At 44.9% G+C, this 22,725-nt stretch overlaps 1 protein-coding gene across 1 annotated transcript in view; it reads right to left on the bottom strand.

Moving 5' to 3' along the window:
* fstl4 (follistatin-like 4) overlaps nucleotides 1-15,186 on the bottom strand; it is a 185,707-nt gene extending 170,521 nt beyond the window's left edge. Inside the window, exons 1-2 of the mRNA XM_060056808.1 lie at nucleotides 14,865-15,186; nucleotides 2,391-2,553 (exon numbers count right to left, since the gene is read on the bottom strand). Coding sequence (XP_059912791.1) covers nucleotides 2,391-2,543 — 153 coding nt within the window. The 5' untranslated portion in view covers nucleotides 2,544-2,553; nucleotides 14,865-15,186. The remainder of the gene's footprint in view (nucleotides 1-2,390; nucleotides 2,554-14,864) is intronic.
* Nucleotides 15,187-22,725: the final 7,539 nt, after the last annotated feature.

Raw genomic sequence — 22,725 nt, 5'->3', positions numbered from 1 at the left:
TATAGAGGGGTGAGGTTAGTGGGGTGAGGTTAGTATAGAGGGGTGAGGTTAGTATAGAGGGGTTAGTATAGAGGGGTGAGGTTAGTGTAGAGGGGTGAGGTTAGTATAGAGGGGTGAGGTTAGTATAGAGGGGTTAGTATAGAGGGGTGAGGTTAGTGTAGAGGGGTGAGGTTAGTATAGAGGGGTTAGTATAGAGGGGTGAGGTTAGTGTAGAGGGGTGAGGTTAGTATAGAGGGGTTAGTATCGAGGGGTGAGGGCATTAGTTAGTGTAGAGGGATGTGGTTGGTATAGAGGGGTGAGGTTAGTGTCAAGAGAGGTTAGTACAGAGAGGTTAGTACAGAGAGGTTAGTACAGAGAGGTTAGTACAGAGTGGTTAGTACAGAGTGGTTAGTACAGAGAGGTTAGTACAGAGTGGTTAGTACAGAGTGGTTAGTACAGAGTGGTTAGTACAGAGTGGTTAGTGTCAGGAGAGGTTAGCACAGAGTGTTTAGTCCAGAGTGGTTAGTCCAGAGTCGTTAGTACAGAGTGGTTAGTCCAGAGTCGTTAGTACAGAGTGGTTAGTACAGAGTGGTTAGTTCAGAGTGTATAGTACAGAGTGGTTAGTCCAGAGTGGTTAGTACAAAGTGGTTAGTACACAGTGGTTAGTACAGAGTGGTTAGTACAGAGTGGTTAGTCCAGAGTCGTTAGTACAGAGTGGTTAGTACAGAGTGTTTAGTACAGAGTGGTTAGTCCAGAGTGGTTAGTACAAAGTGGTTAGTACACAGTGGTTAGTACAGAGTGGTTAGTACAGAGTGGTTAGTTTCAGCTGTGAGAGTGGAGACAGGTGAGGCTCAGCCTACATCAGACGCAGCTGCAGAAGGTCCGGCCGTTCCTGAATTCATGTTTGTCTAAACCCTGAGGCTTATGCCCTCATGGTTATTATTATTCCACGCATCAACGCATCAATAAAAGTGCCTCTCCTTCACAAATCCCAGTCGAAGCATTGGGAGCTTGCTAAACACTATACTAGGATAAAGCAATAATGACACCAGGAAATGTATTAAAAAGAAAGGAAAACTGAAGGATAATTGCATTAGTATTAATGAACTGACGTATGAATAGGAATGAAAAAAATTGGGCAAAGTCTCTTAAGGTCTTAGATAGTAAATTCATTTAAATAATTAGCTTTTGGATTTAGTGAATCCAAAAGTCATTTAAACCGCATCAGCGTCAGATTCACCAGTGAACACAAACAAGAGGAACGCTGTTGCTGTGCAACCGCTTTAACGAGCTCACCTATTCACCTACACACACGGCTCCGTCTTATTAACCTCACACGTGTTGGCTCGTATCAAAATGTGCTCGAGCAATCACAGCACTTAGAAAGTAATTAGTTGAAGAAAGATTGTGTTTACCTCTAAGGTACAAAGGTAAGGGCATTTCACACTCATGTACGTGTTTTTATTTATTCTCCTCATTGTTGGACTGGATTTTAAACAGACGCTTCATTTTGGCTGCACAAAGAGCTCACGCATGTGACTACTGGCTGTCAGGTCGACACAAAAGGAGAAGGGGTGAAAAGGAAGACAGAAATTGAGGTTTTCTCAGCCTGCAAGGTAACCAGGCAACCATGTGCCCGTGTTTCCAACCAAGGCAAGAACACCGTTGTCCTGATGCAAATATTCTACTTCTTGACAAACATCGAGTATAAGTGTCTTTTTAAGATGTTTTACCCAGCTCAAAGAATTCTATAAGCTTCATGAAGAGAGAGAGAGAGAGAGAGAGAGAGAGAGAGAGAGAGAGAGAGAGAGAGAGAGAGAGAGAGAGAGAGAGAGAGAGAGAGAGAGAGAGAGAGAGAGAGAGAGAGTGTGTGTGTGTGTGTGTGCGTGCGTGTGTAGATGTGTAAACATGCACCTGTGCGTGTGAACGTGTAGGTGTATGCGTGGGTGTGTGTGCGTGTGTTTGTTTGTGTGTGTAGATGTGTAAACATGCACCTGTGCATATGCAACAGAAATAAATGTCAGTGTCGGATTTAAGCTGCTATTTTGCACTAATGGATGCAATGAATACTGTTGCCTGACCTAAATGCAGGGATTTAGTACTGAATGTTTCTGCAACGTGGCTAAAGAACTGCAATCGTTTGAGTAAGTGAACACCAAAACCACCCTCTTATACTCGTATGCGTTTCCTATAATTCCCCAGAACCATGTTGCCATAGCCATCACATACTAATGCTTCCATACCACAACACAGATCCTAATACCATTAACATGACTTTAACTATGAAAGTGAAACTAAACTATGAGCGCCTCATCGTCCTCTCAGTTTCCATTCCCTCCCGTTCACACCGACATGGACGCATGCTGGTGACGTACTTCCAGAGGTGAGCGACGCAGGGTAGGGGCACTAACCGTTGCGTGCGGCTCGTCGGGGGCGCCGACCGGCGAGGCGCTGGCCGTCTCCATCCTGTGCCTGTCTTTGCCGGTTCTGTGGGCTTCCGACAGAGTCCACACGGAGGTCCCTAGGAGAAGAGCGGCCACAGCCCACACGCCGAGGCTGCCCATCAGCTTCCACCTGCACACAGGGAAAGGGGGGAGGAGACATTTTGGTTTTAGTGTCCGAGAACCATTGAATCATCCAGGGACCAATTTGATCCATTCTGTTTACTTTTGTTTTGGTCTGGGTGCAGCCACACACACTTTCCCCGTGGAGGTAATCCCCCACCGTTACTCTGCTTTTTCCCTGCTCCTTACCACCTAGAACAAGCCCTTACCGTAACTCTCTTTAACCTTAAACATGAACTCTTTGATAGTACATGAACCGTTACATTAAACTTAAGCATTCTGTATCAAATCACAATGTAGTTTCATGAGACTGACCGGTTAAAGAGAAATCGTCCCCTTTGTGACTTCCTTCTGAATGTTAATTGCAGTGGAACAAGCCAACATGGGGGTTAGCTGGGGTATGGGCTCTGATCTAAAATCATGCAGCTTGTTCCCTAGCCTTCATTCACAGCTATTGTTAGCTTCATGTATTTATTCATGCTTTTACGTAGTTCTTCAAGGAAAGTGATCGAATCCAAAGGAATAGCTTTAAAGAGACTTTATTTGTATAAAGTATTTTCGGTATGGTAAACTGATACTCTGAAGCAAAGAGAGATTGAAGATGTATCTTAGCACGTGCGAGTATTCTCCTAGCTGATCAATAGACCTAACCCTGTCCAAATAGCTGCCGGAAGAATTCTGAAGATAATGTTCGATCTGTAGGCTTTTATGGTCTGAACAGCGCGGTCCGGAAGTAGTGGGGGGAGCCGATGTGAGATAACCCTCGGCTTTCTCGCCTGGTCTGTGGTGCTGCCTTCTGTGGCTAAAGAATTTATTACAGCCTTCAGTAAGATCTTGCTCCCCTTGTGGCTATGTATGGTATTTACGGCTTATATGTTTGGTCCTGCTTCATTGGGTCTATGTGTGGGTAGCTTAGATTCTTAAAATACGTAACAATGCAATACGTTCAACAAGCTACATCGAAAAGGACAGCGTAGTCGCAAAAAACCAAGACAGCCGCAGCGAAGTTCCAGTCTTTCTAATAAGGTTAGAATGCTTGTAACGGATATCACTGCATTACCTTCTACAAATTATGTTGAACCGAGTAAAGTTTATTCATGTAATTAAATTATAATGACTTTCTTAGAAGGGCTTTACAGCCTCCATACAAACAGAGGGGAATGACATGAGGTCGTTCCTCAGGGGAGAAAGTATTCCACACAAAAGACCTCAGTGAGGCCATTAGCAAAAGTAAATCCTGGAGAAAAGACTTCAAGGAGAGATTAAATACCAGTCAGATCCGACAAAGGTCTAGTCGAGCGAGTGTTTACATACAAATGAATTTCAATATAATCGGTGGAAGGAGGGGTACTATTATTTCATGAACAGGGGGGCTAGTAATGGGGTATTATTGATCATCATGATTGATATTATTATAGATTGATAATTATATCTGTAAGCCCCCCTCTTAGAAGCAATGTCAGTACAGCACCAATTTCCGAAATGAAAGTGGCATTTTACCTCAGCATTATAACCACTACAATTGGCAGTGACAACAATAGACATTGGCAGGGTCTGAAATCGTTGCCATAGCGATTAAACCTCACGTGTTGGACACGAGTGCACGTGCCTGTGTGTCTGTTTGTTTGGGTGTTTGCTGGACTACAAAGGGAAGACAGTGAAGGAGGCTTCAGTGGGATTCAATCCAGCCCTTGCCAGGCTGCATGTGTTTTGACCACAGGACTTCAAACCCCTCTCCTAGGCTGGCACACCAAAACACAGCACTATGTTCATACACGGTTGGATGTGGGAGACATCTGGAATCAGTAAACACTTCTGTTTCACTCTAGTTGGTTTGTCTTTTACCATTTCATTATATCTGTTAATATTCAAATCACTTTAATGAGATACTTCTGTTTAGTATTAAGATCGGTTGGCCCTGCATGTCCATTTACAGTCAAACATGAGGCCACGCACACAAGCCTGCGTGCATGCTCACATACACACAACAGCACGCTCAAACACACACAGGCACACACACACGCATGCAGTTCCATTCACTCTCAAACATGAAGTCACCAACTCAAGCATGCATGCACACACACATGCATGTGACTCTACGCTGACAAAACACACGCACGCAGTTCCATTCACTTTCAAACATTAAGTCACACACACAAGCCTGCATGCACATACACACACACACACAAACACACACACTGACGCTTAAATAACATGACTAATGTTTGGCTTTATTATTAAGAACAAAGGCAATTGATAAAAGCACAAGCCTTTATCGCTTTGACTGACTGCCGTAGTTGTCTGATACTGTCATGAGAATGACATGAGACAAAGTTGGCTGTATTTCTCAAACCTCATTAGATATCTCAAATACATTTCTTGCATTATTAAATGTAGCCACGGAATCCTCCAACTACAAAAGAAAAGGCAGAAAAAAGTCTAGAATATCTAGCCAGCTAGCTAGCTAGCCCTTGGGCTAACTGGTCCTCATGAATGGGAGCTCGCCCTTGTGAAATTAAGCACCAAATGAGATGTGCCAGTCATTTCCTAATGTCCCTCCTCCAGGCCATGGCGATCACACACACACACACACACACACACACACACACACACACACACACACACGCACACACACACACACAGTACAGTACATCCTTACTGATTTAGTGATGCATATGAACAGACTTTATGAATGTGAACGTTCACCACTGCGCATGGAGGGCTGTGTGAACGCTCGTGCACACTGCAAATGTACACAGGGAACCCATTGCCATCTAATGAAAAAGTAGCTTCAAGGACCGTTGTGAACTTCAACCATCAGGGAGGGCTTCTCCAAGGAAGTCATTATTTGACTTGCATTTTAAACCGTTTAAAGAGACACGCCGCCTTGAAGGACCACTCCTCTTGGTCCACTCCTCAACACCCCACAGAGAGTGCTCCCCTCTCCTCTGGCCCCTCCCCTGCCACTTTAATCCAATCAGACTGTCCCGTTGGCACTCATTTCCTCCTTCCGAAGCCTCAAGCCTCTCTTTTCCTTCCTCTCCACCTCCTTATTTTCCTGGTACCGGTGGTCTAGTGGCTTTTTCCTATTGCTCCCTCCTTTCTTTACTTTTCTTCAATTATCTTCGAGACTGGTCACTAATGTGTGTCCTGCTTGTTTTGCCTTGCATTCCTACTCATGTGTTTGTCGTTTTAATCACATGAGAAACATTGTTAAAGGAGACATATTATACCACCAGGTGTGATTCTGATTAGCCATTGCAAACCTATGATGTAGAAATCAAGAGTCCAACACAGCGCTACAGTACAACTCAACAGCTGCTTTAGCTTTCTAACAATGCTGAAAAATGCTGCCATTATATAAACTATACAGAAATATATATATGTAACCTAAGGAAAGAGGGTGCATCTGGCACATGGGTGGGCTAGGTGAGGTCGTCCAGCTTCATTGCGTTTTTCCAGGGAAGGCTCAATCCCCGGCCTGCTTGCCCGCTGAACGGCTACGGACGACTGCGGCGGCGGAACGGAGCGGCGCTGATGCTGAAAGGCTCGGTGCATAATGCGCGGTGGCGGTCAGCGCAGCACATTAAGGACAAGCATATCAATCACAAGCACAAGCAGTCAAGAGGGTGCACAGTCACACGTGCCCCGGTTGCCGTGCCAACGCCACAGCCGTCTGTAATACATTATGGCTTAACCTACACGGTAAAGGGCGTGTTTCTCACTGTATTTTTTTCCGGCGAGGTCAAAGCCATTGGAGCGCTTTGTATTGCCGCACTGAGATCGAGAGTGGGGAGAAAAATGTTTGGCAACAAATTTGATGCGGCCCCTGGGAGAGCCTTTTATGTTTGAGGCAAACATAAATATTCAAGACTGTTTAATGCCGTTCAAAATGATCGGTGTGTTTAACATAACAGGGTGTCAGAGCCTTTTATTGCGACCGAACAAGAACAGACTTATTGGAATAGACATTAGGCCACATAACGATAGGAAAAAGCTCCCGTGTTATGTGCAATGCTATTTTCTTTTTAACTGTTATATAGCCATACAGCCAATATAGTCTACGTTATTTTAACGAGTGTATCCGGGTGTGAGTCCGTTATCTTTGAGATGAAGCCGGAGGGAGGCAGCGGGTGACAGAGCACTCGTTCTGCTGGATGGTAGAACGTGAACGAGGAGCCAGTTGTCGGGGGCTTCCTGCCGAGCTCTGTGCTCCAGGTAGCTGCTGTCACCATTATCACCGTCAGACACTCTCATCCCGGCAGGGGGGCTGAATATTTAAAACCGGCTGAGCTCGAAGCATGAGAACACATTGTATGCAGAGCCGTAACGGCAAAGACTGCACACTATTGACTGTCACGCAGGACGACAATGGGCATTTCGGCACATCACGGTGCATTACGCTACAAAACACGGAGCAGCAGGGGCGGGCTTCCCCCCTCTGTCAGGTCCCACCCGGCGTGCAGATCATGGGGCAGCTGACAGGTCAGGCTGCAGGCGGGGGGAATGTTAGACATGAGCATCTTTGCTCCTTCACCGTGTCACCGTTTGGTAACGGTTCAAAGAAAGATCAATAAAAATGCTTGGCCATCTTCGACGGCTACAACGTCCGTCCCCCCCCCCCGTCCCCCCCCCCCGTCCCCCCCACACATTTATTTTTTCTCCCTCCATCTGCTTAGCTCTCACCCTGCATGCATGATGTCTTCATATCCCCCGTTCCTATCACGCTAGTGAGTGGAGGCTCCTCATTGGACCAGAAGGAGTCATGCTTGTCTATCCGCCAGGCTTAAGGCCATATATATATATATATATATGAGGAATGAATCATCTTACGTGAAAGCAGCATAAACCAGTGAAAGGCCTGTATCATCAAGACAGCCCCAGGGTCTATATGGTTCCCTGAACACAAGGAAAGAGAGGACCTGCAACGGCTTATGAATAGCAAAACCATGACGACAACAAAATATCACAGGAATTTGCAGGGATATAGTCATGTGAAACAGGTTGACTGTGCAACTTCATCTCTAGGTACATTTTTCCCCCGTTTTGAGAGAAAACCACCATCACTGTGGTCTGAAATATAAACACTTGGATGGTCGCGATTCACGTGGATGAAAAATGTGTTTGTTTGTCCGGTTTTTCTCTTTTTGAAAGCGGGACAGCAACAACTATTTCTCCTGATATTCATTTTAAATTGGAAACAGCAAGCCTTTGCTAATAACTATGTAGCATCTAAGCCTCTCCATGTCGCTGCGCCACTCAAGCACACGGGTCCAAAATGTTTTGCTCAAGGCTGCCTCAACAGTGGAGTTGGGGTAAAAGATATTGTCAATGATGCTGACTGGATTAACGCGGGTTTCCCAGGGAATTCAACAGATTTCCTGTCTTGTCGGCCAGTAGCGTATCTTGGCTTCGGGCGACCAAAATACCAGACCATATAAAAACCATCGATATAGCTTTTGAAACGTTGACAGTCTATGAACAGCTTTGTCAGTAACTGATTTTTCCTTTGATTTAGAAGAGGGGGGGGGGGGGGGGGAAGGGCAGCGAGTGTCAATGGAGTAGCTTAGTCTAATAGAGCATGGAGGTCTCCCTCAAAGCGTCAGCGCTAGCCTTAACAAGACGAAATGCTTTGAAGCCCATGACTTTGTGGATCACAACTGTGTACCGAATGTATTTTCAGCTGACATTTTCTTTCCTCTGTATACTAGAGACTAATAAGAACTCTCTCTCTCTCTCTCTCTCTCTCTCTCTCTCTCTCTCTCTCTCTCTCTCTCTCTCTCTCTCTCTCTCTCTCTCTCTCTCTCTCTCTCTCTCTCCCTCTCTCTCTCTGTGCGATTGGCTATTTTTCTTGACAGGATTCCACAGCCAGGTCGGTAGCCTCCAGGTGTAAAAAGCCCACATACTGCTTCTTGTCAGGTGTGGCTAACCACACACATATATACACAAGCACACACGCATGGCTGTACACACATACATGCACTGACACAGGACAGGAGGTTAAGCAGGACCATTGTGCTATATATTGAAGACCTGTGTTGTATTTTTTACACTGGACCCTTACTCCAATCATTTCGGGTATTATGGACTAACTTCAACCGAAATTTTGAGATTGGTCCGGTGTTGAGCAAGGCCAAATCAATGTTCGCCCTCTAAAAGTGTTTGTTTTTACAACTGACAGGCTCAAATATCCTATAATTAGGGCAAGGATCCGTACAGAGAAACACAATAAATATTTTTCTTGATCATCGTCTGTGTGTTACTGTGTCCAATCAATACCCCGCAATGAGATGTCTTGTTCGCTATTTCAAATCACTAAAGCAGAAACGTAGATGTAACATTAGTGTCTTTCATCAGAAGAATTCAGAATATTAAACACTTTCAATTAAAGTTTACAAAATATTTTACCATTTTGTCCCTGTTATTAAAATTGAACATCATTCAGCGAAAATGAACGTCAAATCATCTATTTTTTGCAAGACGCCCCGAACGCTGGGGGCGTTCTTCTCATGACGTTGAAGTGCCTCTCCCGAGACACTTCTGACCGGGGGAACGCCGCGTCCGAGAGAGGGTTCAGCTTTCCGCAAACGTTTAGTGTATAACCACAGTGTGTGGATGTGTGGAGCTTATTTAGGTGTCCACTTCCCAGAGAAGGTTAAGCAGGGTTTAACATTCTTACAGAATGACGGTGCTTAAGTAGTTACACAAACTTTGGGTGGGCTACAACATCGGGGACAACACGCCCACATGGTTCAGAGAACGCACATCCGAACGATTTCAAACTCTTCACCGAACTTCCTTGGGTCCACATTAAGACCCCTGCCAAGTGTGAAGTCGATCAGATGAATCATGAATCAATACCATGAATCAATACCAATATTCCTTATTAAGAGTCAAATAGTTCTGCATGAAAACCAAAATCTGCTTGTTTTAACATTTTCTTTCCACAACAATCCCTTGAGGTGAATGTATCTTTTTCAAAAAAATACTGATTAGGAACAGAGAGCAGCGCATTGGAGCAGAAAACCAGGAAAAAATAAAGAACATTGGAGATCTCGGTCTGGTGAATTACTTTCTCTACTCATTAATATCTGGTGCAACATTTCATTACCCCAGGTCAACTCAAAAAAATCTCTTTAAAATTCACAATTTAAATCAAACTTTGTTCTTATTTTTTCCTTTTTCATTAGGGAACTATGACAATATCATTGGACAACATAGTTTAGACAGTAAACTTAAACATCGAATGTACTTAAATCATTCATCTTGACCGGGTTTTTTTTTCCACTCCTTTTCCATGTGTCCGTGCCAGTGGAACCAAACCACTGCTCAATCAGCACAGCTCTGCCCAGAATGCTTAGTGTTCAATGTCGGGCCACCAGCCAGGTCCACCTGGATGGTGAGCCATAGTAGTGGAGCCCCTGGTGACATACAGGTGCAGTAGCACCACAGCACTCTGTTGTCAATGGGTGCTACATATTGAAGTCAGAGAAGCAGCACTCTATTCCAGACGACCAGGAAGAGGACAAAACATCAGACAAGATGGCCATCTTTCTTTTTGGAGATCCTGGCACTGTCACATGACTGACAGATTGTTATAAAATTGAGGGGGTTTGAAGGTGCTTAACATGCTGAAATTCAAAGATGTGGCAGCATCCTTACTAACTAACTAACTAACGACTCAGAGCCCTAATCCATGCAGGGAAGGTACTTGCCCCAGTGAGAAATGTTAGAAACTTTAAGGGTGACTGAAGCTACAAATAAAAACAGCCATGGACAGATGGCTGATATAATTCCTTTTCTTTCCAAAGTGGGCAGTGGTGTAAGTATTCATAAACCCATTAATCAACTCTGAGGCCTATAGGATTAGAGTAGACGGTTGTTCACCGTGGTTGTTTGATGGTGTTGAATAACTGCAGCTGTGTTTGTTCTTCGAGGGCCCAGGTAAGAATGAACTCTTCCACCAGCTCAAATGGAAACAAGGTAACAGAGTACCACGAGCCATACAAAAAAAAGTGTTTGTTCCCCTCCGCTGAACACATTTCCTCTCTGGCATCCACTGCATCCACTATACGAGGAGGACCGGGAGGAAGAGGTGGGATACGTGTGAGAGGAAGAGGAAGTAGAGGAGGAAGATGGCGAAAAGGAAAGGAGAGGGGCAAGAAGAAGTAAATGAAGAAGAGGAGGGAAAGATGGAAGAGGAGAAAGCTGAAGTAGATGAGAAAGAGTAAGATAAAATAGAAAGAAAGAGGAGGTAGAGGAGGGAGAAGATGGAGTAGAGGAGGAAGAGGAGATTGAGAAAAGGAGGAAGAGGAGGGGGATGTTGAAGAGGGGGATGAGAAAGACGAATAAAATAATGAAGAGGAGGGTAAAGTAGAAGAGGAGGAAGAGGACGTAGAAGAAGATGAGGAAAATGTGTAGGAGGAGGAAGAAGAGGTAGATGAGGAAGAGGAAGATCAGACGATGAGGAAGATTATGAAAGGATGAGGAAGAGGCAGAAGGTTACAATAACAGAAGGCAGGGCTAAGAGGCCATGGCGAGAGTACACACGCCCGCATGTGACAGGCTGACATTGAAAAAGTCTGCCCGCCTGAGGGACGCGTTCATCAAACCCACACCAAACCAATACTGCATCTGAGCTGACCTCTCCGTTACCCCTCTACTCATTTCCCTCCCCCCGGTTGTTGTTTTTTTCCTTCCCCCTCACTTTTTTTCAGGGCAGGCGTCAGCTGCCGTGATTCAGGCTGAGAGCTGGTGGGTAATATTTGCTTGGAGCGTGTCTCTCTGGGAGCGGCGATCTCCAGCCGTGCTGTTGTAATAGGGCGCTGCGGCTGCAGTAAAGGTCACATCTAGAAGTTCAACATCAGTGATCAGAATTTCAAGTGAACCGTGTTAGCTGCTGTTTGAGGCCCCTTGCTCCCAGGGGTCTTTCGAAAGCACACGCTCTCGGACCCCGTTGGTTGAGTTGGAGAGAAATCGACCTGAAACTATGTGTGGGAAGGTGTTTTGTCTCGGAACATTTTTCTGTTGACGTGTGTTTGTTTTTTTGTGGAGCGTGTGTGCTGGTTTGTGCGCGCGCGTGTGTGTGTGCTTGTGAGTGCTCGTGTGTGCTTGTGTGTGTGTGCGCGTGTGTGTGTGTGTGTGTGTGTGTGTGCGAGTGTGTGTGCATGCGCTTGCCTGTGTGTACGAGTGTGTTTGTGCATGCATGCATGTATTTTAGTGCCCTTGATTTTATGAAGGTGTTTTGTGTCTGAGTGTCTTTGCTTGTATATGTGCAGGCATATGTGTGTGTGCATGGAAGCGTGCACCTGAATCACCACATGGATGTGTTTGAGACACACACATGAAACAGGCTCCTTGGCTGCTGTCATTTGTGTCAATGCCTCTTGCAGAGCTAGCCACAGAGCGGTAGCAACATCGCTCCAATTCCAAAGTAATCCTCTTGGCTTCATTACAGGGCTGATGCTCCGTGCTAGCGACCCACCACTCAAATGGGCGTCCAGTCCCTATTACTTTATTTTCAATTTTTTTTAAAAATCGGACAGGAAAACAACCTTTTTTTCCAAAACAATATCTGACTGGCTCTGATAGTCCCAGCCAGAAGAAAACACACACGCTCTGTCTGTCTGTCTGTCTGTCTGTCTGTCTGTCTGTCTGTCTGTCTGTCTGTCTGTCTGTCTGTCTGTCTGTCTGTCTGTCTGTCTGTCTGTCTGTCTGTCTGTCTGTCTGTCTGTCTGTCTGTCTGTCTGTCTGTCTGTCTGTCTGTCTGTCTGTGTAAGAGTAAATGCATGCGTGCCTGATGTGCCTCATGTGTTCGTGCGTGTGTGCATGCGAGCATACTTCGTGTGTGGGGGAAAGAGCCTTGTGGTGATAAAACCCAAAGCCGCGTTAGTGGTTGCACGTAAATGTGCGTGTGTACCCCCCCCCCCCCCTCCTTTGTGTGTGTGTGTGTGTGTGTGTGTGTGTGTGTGTGTGTGTGTGTGTGTGTGTGTGTGTGTGTGTGTGTGTGTGTGTGTGTATGTGTGTGTGTGTGTGTGTGTGTGTGTGTGTGTGTGTGTGTGTGTGTGTGTGTGTGTGTGTGTGTGTGTGCGTGTGTGTGTGTCTGTGTGTGTCTGTGTGTGTCTGTGTGTGTTTGTGTGTGAACTTCTCTATATATGGCCAATGGGGAAAATTGCTTTTTGGTGATGAAACAAAGTCAGCTCTTGAAAAGACAAGAGAACCGCACAGGGTTAAATGTGCACCAGTCGCGAGGAGTGAAGCATTCTAATTGATATGGAGATTTAATGTAGTCCTAATTAAAAAGTCATACTGCAGTACAGTACTCGATCATTTATTTGCTGGATGGCTTTGTGTCGGGAGATGATTTATGAGTGAGGGCTTGAGATGTGCCACCACACTATGACCATAACACTTCATTTAAATGAAATTAACTGTACATGCATTCACTGTGTCGACTTAGTGGAAAAAACCGAGCACTGGGAGCCCAGACAAATACCAACGAAAACCCTGTCTCTGACTGACGCTAGTATTTGTGTTATTGCCTACCCATACATATAGGTCTGTATTTGTGACTTACAACAGAACCTTTGAAGGGTAAGGCTGGCCTCATTATGCACTTATCGCCTTGCAGACGGCCCGATGAAGCCCCTTTGGAGGCTCTGGGTGACCAGAGAGAGGCAGGAGAGGATAACATCACGCGAAGATGGGACTGAATGGGATAAGGAGACCCACGGACACACCAGGACAGCAGCGGCTGCTGGTCTCATGTTTGATGGAGAGCGTGTTATTATTAAATGTAGGGGGCATAACATGAACCATCTACAGTGGTACAGGTGATACAGAGGTAGGGGTTGCATGTATGATACATGTCGTACACAGCTAGGCATTACAAGTATTATGCATGACAGAAAGAGGTAGGCGTTACAAGTATTATGCATGTCATATAGATGTTACAAGTTGTATGCGTGTCATACGTGTAGTAAGTATTATGCATGTCGTACAGAGCTAGGTGTTAATAGTTCTATCACGCATGTCACATGTAAACACAAACAACATGTTACAGCATCTAGCCGGATTCACCAAGACGCTAACAGTTTGCCCTTTTGCTGAGGAAAGACAACATTATAGATCTGTGAAACATAGACACAGGGGAATTATTAGTGATTCCATCTATCTCGACCACAAGAAATTGTATTAGATATCGATCCCTCATGGAACGCGTGTGTGGGTGGGAAGATTGCGTGCGCGAAATTAGTTATGAGACGTCCCCCACCCCCGCCCCCACCCCCCCACAAATACCCGATATTTTCCAAACCAAAGTTATGGTGTTAAGAAGTTAAAAGGATTCAGAAGACGAATTACAACGACGTGTGTACAACCTTCGACGCTGTTGGACAAAGCGATATGCTGGGTGCGGGCGGGGGGGCGACGCGGACCACGGGAAGGTTTCAGCACCACGGAGAGCGCTGGTGCAATACGTTGATGCGAGTGCGCCTACAAATCATTCCCCACTTCCCAAATGGATGCTTTTAGGACTGAGGCGAGCAATGAGAGGGGGGCATTTTGCGGTAGGTAATGGGGGTAGCCAACGTTGAAGAGCGCAGACACTCACCACTTTAGTAGTCTACGATCGGATTTAAAAGCGGCTATTGTTATTTTGGGACTCACAACTTGAATGCAGTGAAGCTGTTTCAGACTGCTGCTGCTGCTGGAGAATGGAATTCAGCCCCACCGTGGAGGTCTGAGGGAACACTGTAACTCTAACGTATCACGCGGGGTCTTCTGCCTTGAGGAACTCTTCCCTGCATCCCCGCTGCCCTGGCCCAAAGAGAGGGCTATTGCCGGGAGGAACAGGAGAGACGGAGAGCCGCAGGCGGACGCCAGATACGCGTTATTTTAACCCAATATGTTTCATTAACACTTTCACCGCTAGGACCGGTAGAACGAAACGGGAGTTTTGGTTATGTGATTGTTCGTGCATGATTTACATGAACAGCCCGTGCTGCTGCGACGACATCCATACATCAGTGAGTGACATGTAGTTAAACGCTGTCACATCTCCTCAGTGACATCCTGCTTGCACCGGTCACCTCTACAGGCGGATCCGTTCTCCACAAACGCTTCCACAAACTAATTCCAGATTAAAGAACGCCGGTTCTCCCATTTACGTAATTACGCACTAAACACCATCTCTGCAGTCTTAATAAACACTAAGCCACTAGGGTCCCAACTAACACACACACAATACACACACAGGCCTAACTGTTATACCTTTCCTAAACTACGCAGCGAACCCAACTCAGTAAGGTATATTTTCCTTACCTGAGGTATCCAGAGGAAAGAGAAGAAGAAGAAAAAAGGAAAAAATGTGTGCGACTATGCCACCGAACGATTCGCCCTCGGCGCCAGAAAGTGTTTCTCTCTTTAAGTCCACGACTGGAGTCTCTTGGTAAGCAAAATGAGCCTCTCGGAGTGAATGAGGTGCTCTGATGTGACAGTAGTGCGTTGTACGCGTCTCGATGAGTCTTCAAACTCTCAGCAGCGTCGCTCCACTCCCGGCTCGGTTTCCCGCTCTGACGGCTCTGCTCCCCGCCGCGGCTGCGCTGCCCTATTTCACGCTCTTTCTGACGTCACGATAGCTGCATACCAAATAACACGCGGCTGCATCTGCAGATTCCACACCTGCGTGTGTGTGCGTGTGCATGTGAGTATGTTTATGTGTGTGCGTGTTGTGTGTGTGTGTGTGTGTGTGTGTGTGTGTGTGTGTGTGTGTGTGTGTGTGTGTGTGTGTGTGTGTGTGTGTGTGTGTGTGTGTGTGTGTGTGTGTGTGTGTGTGTTACTTCTGCCTTGAGACCGCCACAATTAGGGCGGCTGTCATGTATTCAACCCAGAGCACGTTAACATTGAGTGGTAGTCAGGGATTAAAAAGTAACCCCTTCATGGGAACATGTATTGAAAAGGCATCCGAGGGATGTCCATTAATATGTTTACATTTTGTTTCAGTTTGAGTTTTTCTTTTTTACCTTTGTTATTTTCTGGATGCTATATATATAGCCTACATTAGAGACCCCTGGGTGTCCTTGCAGTCCCGATGTATTAGGCTCTGCCCTGAGTACACTGGCTCATCAAGAGCGCTATGGCACTTTTCAAAAGCGGTTAGACATGCGGGGGGCGTATGTCGAGGCTTGTCAGAATCAATTTCACACTTGATCCGTTTTTCACCGCAGATTATCTGGTTGGATTACTGTGATTAAAAATAATAATAAATGAGTAATATATGTATAAAAAGCTGTTAATACAATATAATAATGAATGATAGTAAAATACGTCCACTGGCGTGTTTTCTGCTGTAAGGACGGTGGTGTAATTTGATTGTTTTTGTATTGTGTGTGATAGAGAGAGAGAGAGAGAGAGAGAGAGAGAGAGAGAGAGAGAGAGAGAGAGAGAGAGAGAGAGAGAGAGAGAGAGAGAGAGAGAGAGAGAGAGAGAGAGAGAGAGACACACACACACATACAGAGACACAGAGAGAGACACGGAAAAAGACACAGGGAGATACAGAGAAAGAGAGAGACTGAGAGAGAGAGACAGAGAGAGCGAAAGAGAGAGAAAGAGATAGAGAGACGTCGGCATGTCTGACATGGGAATAGTGGCACCATCAAAATTGCATTTGGCCCTGAATTAATCATGCTTAATGTAACATTTATAAAAAAAAACGAAGAGAAGAAAATGAGGCGAAAGCTCAAAGAAAATAGAAGAGGAGATGGATAAGGACCAAAAGGGAACCTGTTTAAAGATGGAGGTAAGGCGTTAGAGCAACTGGCGGATAATCATGGGAGTAGGAGGCAAAACGGGAAAGAAAGATAAATAATATGGGAGAGAGGGAGGGAGGGAAAGATCAATAAAAAGAGAGAAATAAAGAAAAAGTGAGAAAATAAGTAGCTGCTGTTTTGTCTCTATTGACAATTGATAAACATTAGTAATTAAAGTAATAATAAGTAAAAAATGCTCATTTAGAATACAAAAACTGTAGAAATACAGATAGACCAATGTATTTGAGTGAGCAAGACAGAGAGTTAAACCTTCACAGCCAACACATGTTCAGCTAGCTAGGGAAACTATTTTACTAATGACATCAATAAGAACCAGACAAATGATTAATCTCTCTCTGACACAGACAGACACAGCTGCCCACACATAGACGCACAAGTTCACGTACACACACACACAGCTGCCCACACATACACACACAAGCTCACGCACACACTCCATTTGAGATCTATTATATTGATGAGTACAGTTCAGATCAATTCATAAAGCTAAGTGCATTCTATGAGATCTTAAATAGTAAAGTTCACAGCAGGATCTTGGGGGCATAACTTGAGTGCCAAATAAATCACTCCTAAATAGTGCAAATATTAGAACGACACAATGTCGACTCAATGAGCATACTCACGCACGCACACATGCACACACACTCACAGCATCCCCATATGGAAAACAATTTGCACAACAGAAAGAGAAACAAATAGTGGGGATGGTTTGGCATTCGAGGAAGCCCAATCATTGGAATGACATTCCACATTTAGGTGTTATCAGTTATTATACGTGCATGTTACAACACAACAAACAACAATCAAAGAGAGTTAACTAATCCTTGTTTTTGTTAATTGTCCGTTATTTGATGTTGTATTTTTTATTGCAAATAATTCTTACAACCCTGAAACCATTAAACCATTTTCAGTAGCTTAGCACGTCCCCTGGAAGGCAGAGGGGTTGGCTTGTGTCTTCTGCCCTCAACCCATAGGGACAGGTGGAACACATGTGTGTTACGATATAGAGGCACCATGAGGGGGACCTCACTATGGTTTGGTTTAAACGTGGCGTCTTCAGTGGTGGTGTCGTGCAATCCTTGTGTATGTCTTAATAGAATGTTGGTGTGCGCACGCGCGTGCGTGTGCTTGTGCGTGTGTATGTGTGTGCCCATGTGCGTGTGTGTGGAGAAGGATTTGCTCTCTGAGGGAAGAACCTGATGACACAGGCTGTTACTCTACTATATGCCCTATGTCCACCTCCTATCCACCTTGTACATGATGTGTGTTTACAGTTGTAGGCACATGACTGCATTTGACTGCCTTCATGCATATGCTGCATACACACAAAAACACACATACATGCGCACACACACACACACACACACACACACACACACACACACACACACACACACACACACACACACACACACACACACACACACACACACACACACACACACACACACAGAAAAACATACACACACACACATGAAAACTCTCCTTCAGTCTGGGCCAATGTACATAAAGATGGACAAACATACATTAACAGTCACTCACACAGCTTATTTACCAGTTCAGTATCTTGCTCCTAAACGGCATCAAGAAAAAGCTACAGGTGCTGCTGTATAATAAGGAACTGCTGCTGCTGTTGGCATGGGGACGTTATGCAGTCCATTGAGTTTCCTAATGATTCTAATTTGTTATAACGACAACGTATCCCCCTCTTGCCATCTCATATTGAGTCCCCTCCAGAAAGACACAATGCCTCAATAGAAGAGTGTTTGTCGTACATGCAAACAGACACATTCATGGATACACACAGAGCATGGATGGTGTCCCATTAGCTAAGGACAACACACACACACACACACACACATTCCTGCATAAGGCCCACAGCTACTCTACAAGCGACAGCAGCAGAAGGAGGCCTGTGCTCCTTCAGGTGTTGATAGTCAGTACAGCTTCCAGGGATGTAAGCCGGAGCCTTAGCCACCATTAGCGCCAGCGTGCTAGCGTGGCTTTCATCTGTTTCAGCCTTCAAACTATAAAATATGTACAGATCTTTTTAAGGGTGTACCCATTTAAGGAGCTTGTTATTCTCTGCAACCAGCAATGGAAACAATCCATGTTAGGCATCTGAGGGCAGGCCTTGCGTAATCGATGGAAGATAAGTATTGGTATTGGTAATAACTTTTGAAAGAATTACAATTGTTACACAAGAACTTGCTTACAGCATATTAAGGTGATGAACTGGCCATTGAGATCACAACCAAACAGAGAACAACCGTATTGGCTTTGTGTGTGTGCAAGTTTGTTTATGGGTGCATTTGTGTGCGTGTGCGTGTGTGTGTGTGTGTGTGTGTGTGTGTGTGTGTGTGTGTGTGTGTGTGTGTGTGTGTGTGTGTGTGTGTGTGTGTGTGTGTGTGTGTGTGTGTGTGTGTATGTGTGTGTATTTATGTGTGTGTGATACCCCTTATTAGCTTCTTAATTCTAGCTTTTTGAGGCCTCCTGCATGTAAGCACACTGCTTACATATTGCGCTCAGCTGTATCATGTATTCAGGGAGTGGAGTCACTATTTACTCAGAAAGCACTAGAACCCTCATATCATACACACATATTCCTATTACATATTTTCCCATTCAAATTGTGTTTTTTCCAGCCTTTGTTTTTGTGGATTTCTCCTTTGCGATACTTTACAAATTATATTAAAGGAGGGTATAATGTGCATGCAACGCAAAATAATGGAGCACTATGCTTTGAAAGCACTGGACTTAATTAAATTTCCGGACTGAAAGAAATACTTGGAATATGGCAACAATGTGACTTTAATTGAATTAATATTCCACCATTGATTGCTTACAAATTAATGGGTACACATCTGACACTTCCCAAATTGAATCATTTTTTACTCTTTGATGTAAATTATGTAGCTGGACCCAGCAATCCACTGCTGATGTTCTGGTGACAGGTCTGATAGGCTTGTGTTGGGAGGACCTTGTCACTCACTTGTCAGGTGACCATGACCAATCACTTTGAGCCAAAAGATACTTGGCTTAGTAGATTGGTGAACATTCAGAGTTGGTTTATATTTCATATGCATGAAATCATTGGAAATTCTGTATTTTTATTTACATATAGATTTTTTTCAACCATTTCAATAAAATGAAATCACATGAATGCACAGATATGTTCACACACACACACACACACACACACACACACGCACACACACACACACACACACACACACACACACACACACACACACACACACACACGCACACACACACACACACACACACACACACACACACACACACACACACACACACACACACACACACACACACACACACAGCGGAGTCGGAATATGTCTGTGCCTCAGAGTTGAAAGAGTTTGCTTATGAGGAGCAGAAGATAAGATACATGGAGAGGAGAAAGACAGTTTATTTACATCTGCATCATAGCATATATAAAAATATATGCATAGATTTGTCTGTGTGTGTGTGGTATACAGCTGTATGATGTATAGTGGTGTATGTGTGTGTCCATCCTGATGAACGAGCATAACAACCTCATTAACTCTTGCAGGTCTAAACGAGACACGTATGACAATCAAATTCAAACTATAAATTTAACTAAACTATTCAAACTTTATACTTTCAAATTCCCAGACCAAACAAACTTTGATGATGTCGATGCAAACTAACTATCAAGCAGTTTTCTCATTTGAACATGAGATGTTTCAATCTCATCTTCAAATTGATATGTAATTGTATGTAAATAAACAATTCAATGTGATCCAGAAAATGTGACGTTTTTTATGATTCACATTCACTTTAAACTCTGCATATTAACCTCTACAAATTTACGAGGCCCATTTCTCAGCTATTTGCCGGAAATAATAAACCTTGAGGGTAAATACTTTTGAAAGGGCAGGGTGATTAGAGTGCTACGACACCAAGCCAAACCATTGCAATTGCACTATACGACCTACGGTTTGTTCTTGATGGTTTTTGTCTCTTGTTCGGCCAGTTTTTGTCACATAATTATATGGTTGGGATCAGTGGGATCTTGCCTTTCATATTATGTAAAGTTTGTGTACCAAGACGCAACAGCAAAATATGGTCCGTGCGGTGGGTTGAACCTGAAAGAGATGCCCCCGCCAGCTTATCTCTAAGCAATGGTTCAGACGACCAGTGCCTCCTTTAGCTCTCGCTCCCCTCCTCTGAGGCTAGTGCCTCTTTCAGCCAGGATCTTGTATGGTTTCCCTTTTCTAACGACAAAACAGTGGAGAGCAAGTAGTTGGTGTCCATATCAGGCAGCCGGTTGAGGTGTATACATCTGGTGGTACTCCAAAATATTATAACCCATTTCTGGTGCCGGCGGTCAATCGTGACACTGTATGGGCCAAAGCAGCCAACCCCAGTGGCCCACAAGCTCAGGCTCGTTAGGCAGGTCAGCCATAATGGTTTGCTACACCACTGGCCGCACTCAACACAGCTACTCTGGTGTCTCTTAACTGCTTGACTGCCACATAGTATCCAGTATGTACCTCGGATCTCAGAGAAGACACATTCTGGAGAGGGTGAGGGGGGTCTTCAGGCAGGCTTGCAGCCTCATACAGAAGACCGGGGACTCTGATGAGAGATGCAGTCAGATATTGAGGCTACTCTAGTACCCATGAATACTTCTCAATGCATTTATGCTCTCTTACTGAACTAGTTGGTCAGGGTGCTAGAGGCAGTCCACACATTACTGTTGATCTGATGGCCATTATTAGCTGTTCGTGGAGCGCTGCGCTCTGGTGAAGGCAGCGCACACCACAAGCTTCGGAGGCTGGATCTAGCCATTATGGATCTAAGCTGTATCTGGTCCTCAGTTTCTTCTACACGCAGATAGGAATCTGAGCCCTCGACCTGGTCGGAGGCATCTCAGAAGATGTGTAACTCCACTGTGGGGTCCTCATCAGCACAGGCAGGTACATAGCAGCAAGGCACAGTGATATTCTGCAGCGGAGCAAGCCTTCTATCCCAGGCCTGCCATACTGGAAGCAGCTTACCAGCAATGGTTCTCATTTTTTAATGCACCAGGCATTTTCGAAGGCCTGGACCATTATTTTGGCTCTGGTGGTGTAGGAGATAATGTAACCCAGTGGGACGTTCTGGCCGGCTGGCACTCATTTTACATTCTGCTTGGTTGTTTGTGCGAAGGGAACGGCAGTACTTAAAACTGACTGTGTCTGATGGGCAGTGCCAGTGTAGACCCAGGGGGGATTCATGTGGATCAGCGTTTTCGGCAGTTCGCCACAAATCACATTGTGCTGATGTGCTTCCATTGGAAGGTGAGATATCACTCTGGAATGTTGCAGGCCGAATGCCTTTCGTCAAATCCTCCCTGTGAAAGAAGTGTCCTGGTTTTGCAAAGGGGGTTCACCAGTTTGGCGTAGAAGAGCGATTTAAGGCAGATGTATGTAAGAGAGGCATAGAATATCCGTGATCTGAGCTATTTTGTCTCGCTTGTGAGAAGGTCTCCTGCTCATTTCCTGTATATGTATCAAGCTGCATTAGTCTCTCAACGTGTTAATACAAGTATGACTGAGGACTGGCCAATGATGAGTGCAGACAGGAACCCTTCCTGGATGATTTTTGGAGGAAGTTGATGGGTCTATTTACAGCCCAGCCAAGTTGTGTACACACTGCTATTGGACCACTTTCTGGGCCCATGCGCACTGGTTGGGTGGGCCACTCTGAGAACCATCCGCCAAGATTTAGTTAAGCTCCATGTCGGGTTAGTCATTGAGAACCGGTTCCAAATTAGATTTGGTTTCAACTTTCAGAATCCTTAAAAAAAAAAACACACAAGATAGTTTCAGTACCAGCACCTGTCTATCCGTCTGCTCCTGTGCTTCTGTGCCCTTTGCAAGTATGTTTTGTCAGAAGGTCAACACTGAGTAGCGAGCAAACGAGTCTGGGTAGAGCCATCATTTACCGAAAGCGATTAAAAGCGTGGGGTAATAAAAATGACGGTTTGGCACACTGTATCTGGCCCTCAGTTTCTGAGGACATGTTTCGTGCAAGGGAGGATGCACAACCAACATGAGTGTACAGTGTTTGATGTGTTGATCCGGTTGAATGCCTCGTCCTCGGTCCCTTAGCATGAGCCAACAACAGCCAGCCCCCCATCAGAATCGGGAAAGTCGATGAACGTTCGCAATCCCAGATTTCTTCTAGTAGCCAGGGTACTGCTCTAGCTAACAAGCCATCGGTCCCTCAACGTGACCAATTTTTTGTGAAAAGACTGCATCCCTTTTCAGAAGTTGATGCACCGACGTTTGGGCACGCAAAGATAAGAATTGAGTTAGCTA

The sequence above is a fragment of the Gadus macrocephalus genome, chromosome 7, assembly GCF_031168955.1.
Source record: "Gadus macrocephalus chromosome 7, ASM3116895v1".
In the NCBI taxonomy this organism is placed as follows: Eukaryota; Metazoa; Chordata; class Actinopteri; order Gadiformes; family Gadidae; genus Gadus; species Gadus macrocephalus.
Note: the sequence above shows the minus strand (reverse complement) of the source record. Positions and strands in the feature narration are given on the sequence as shown.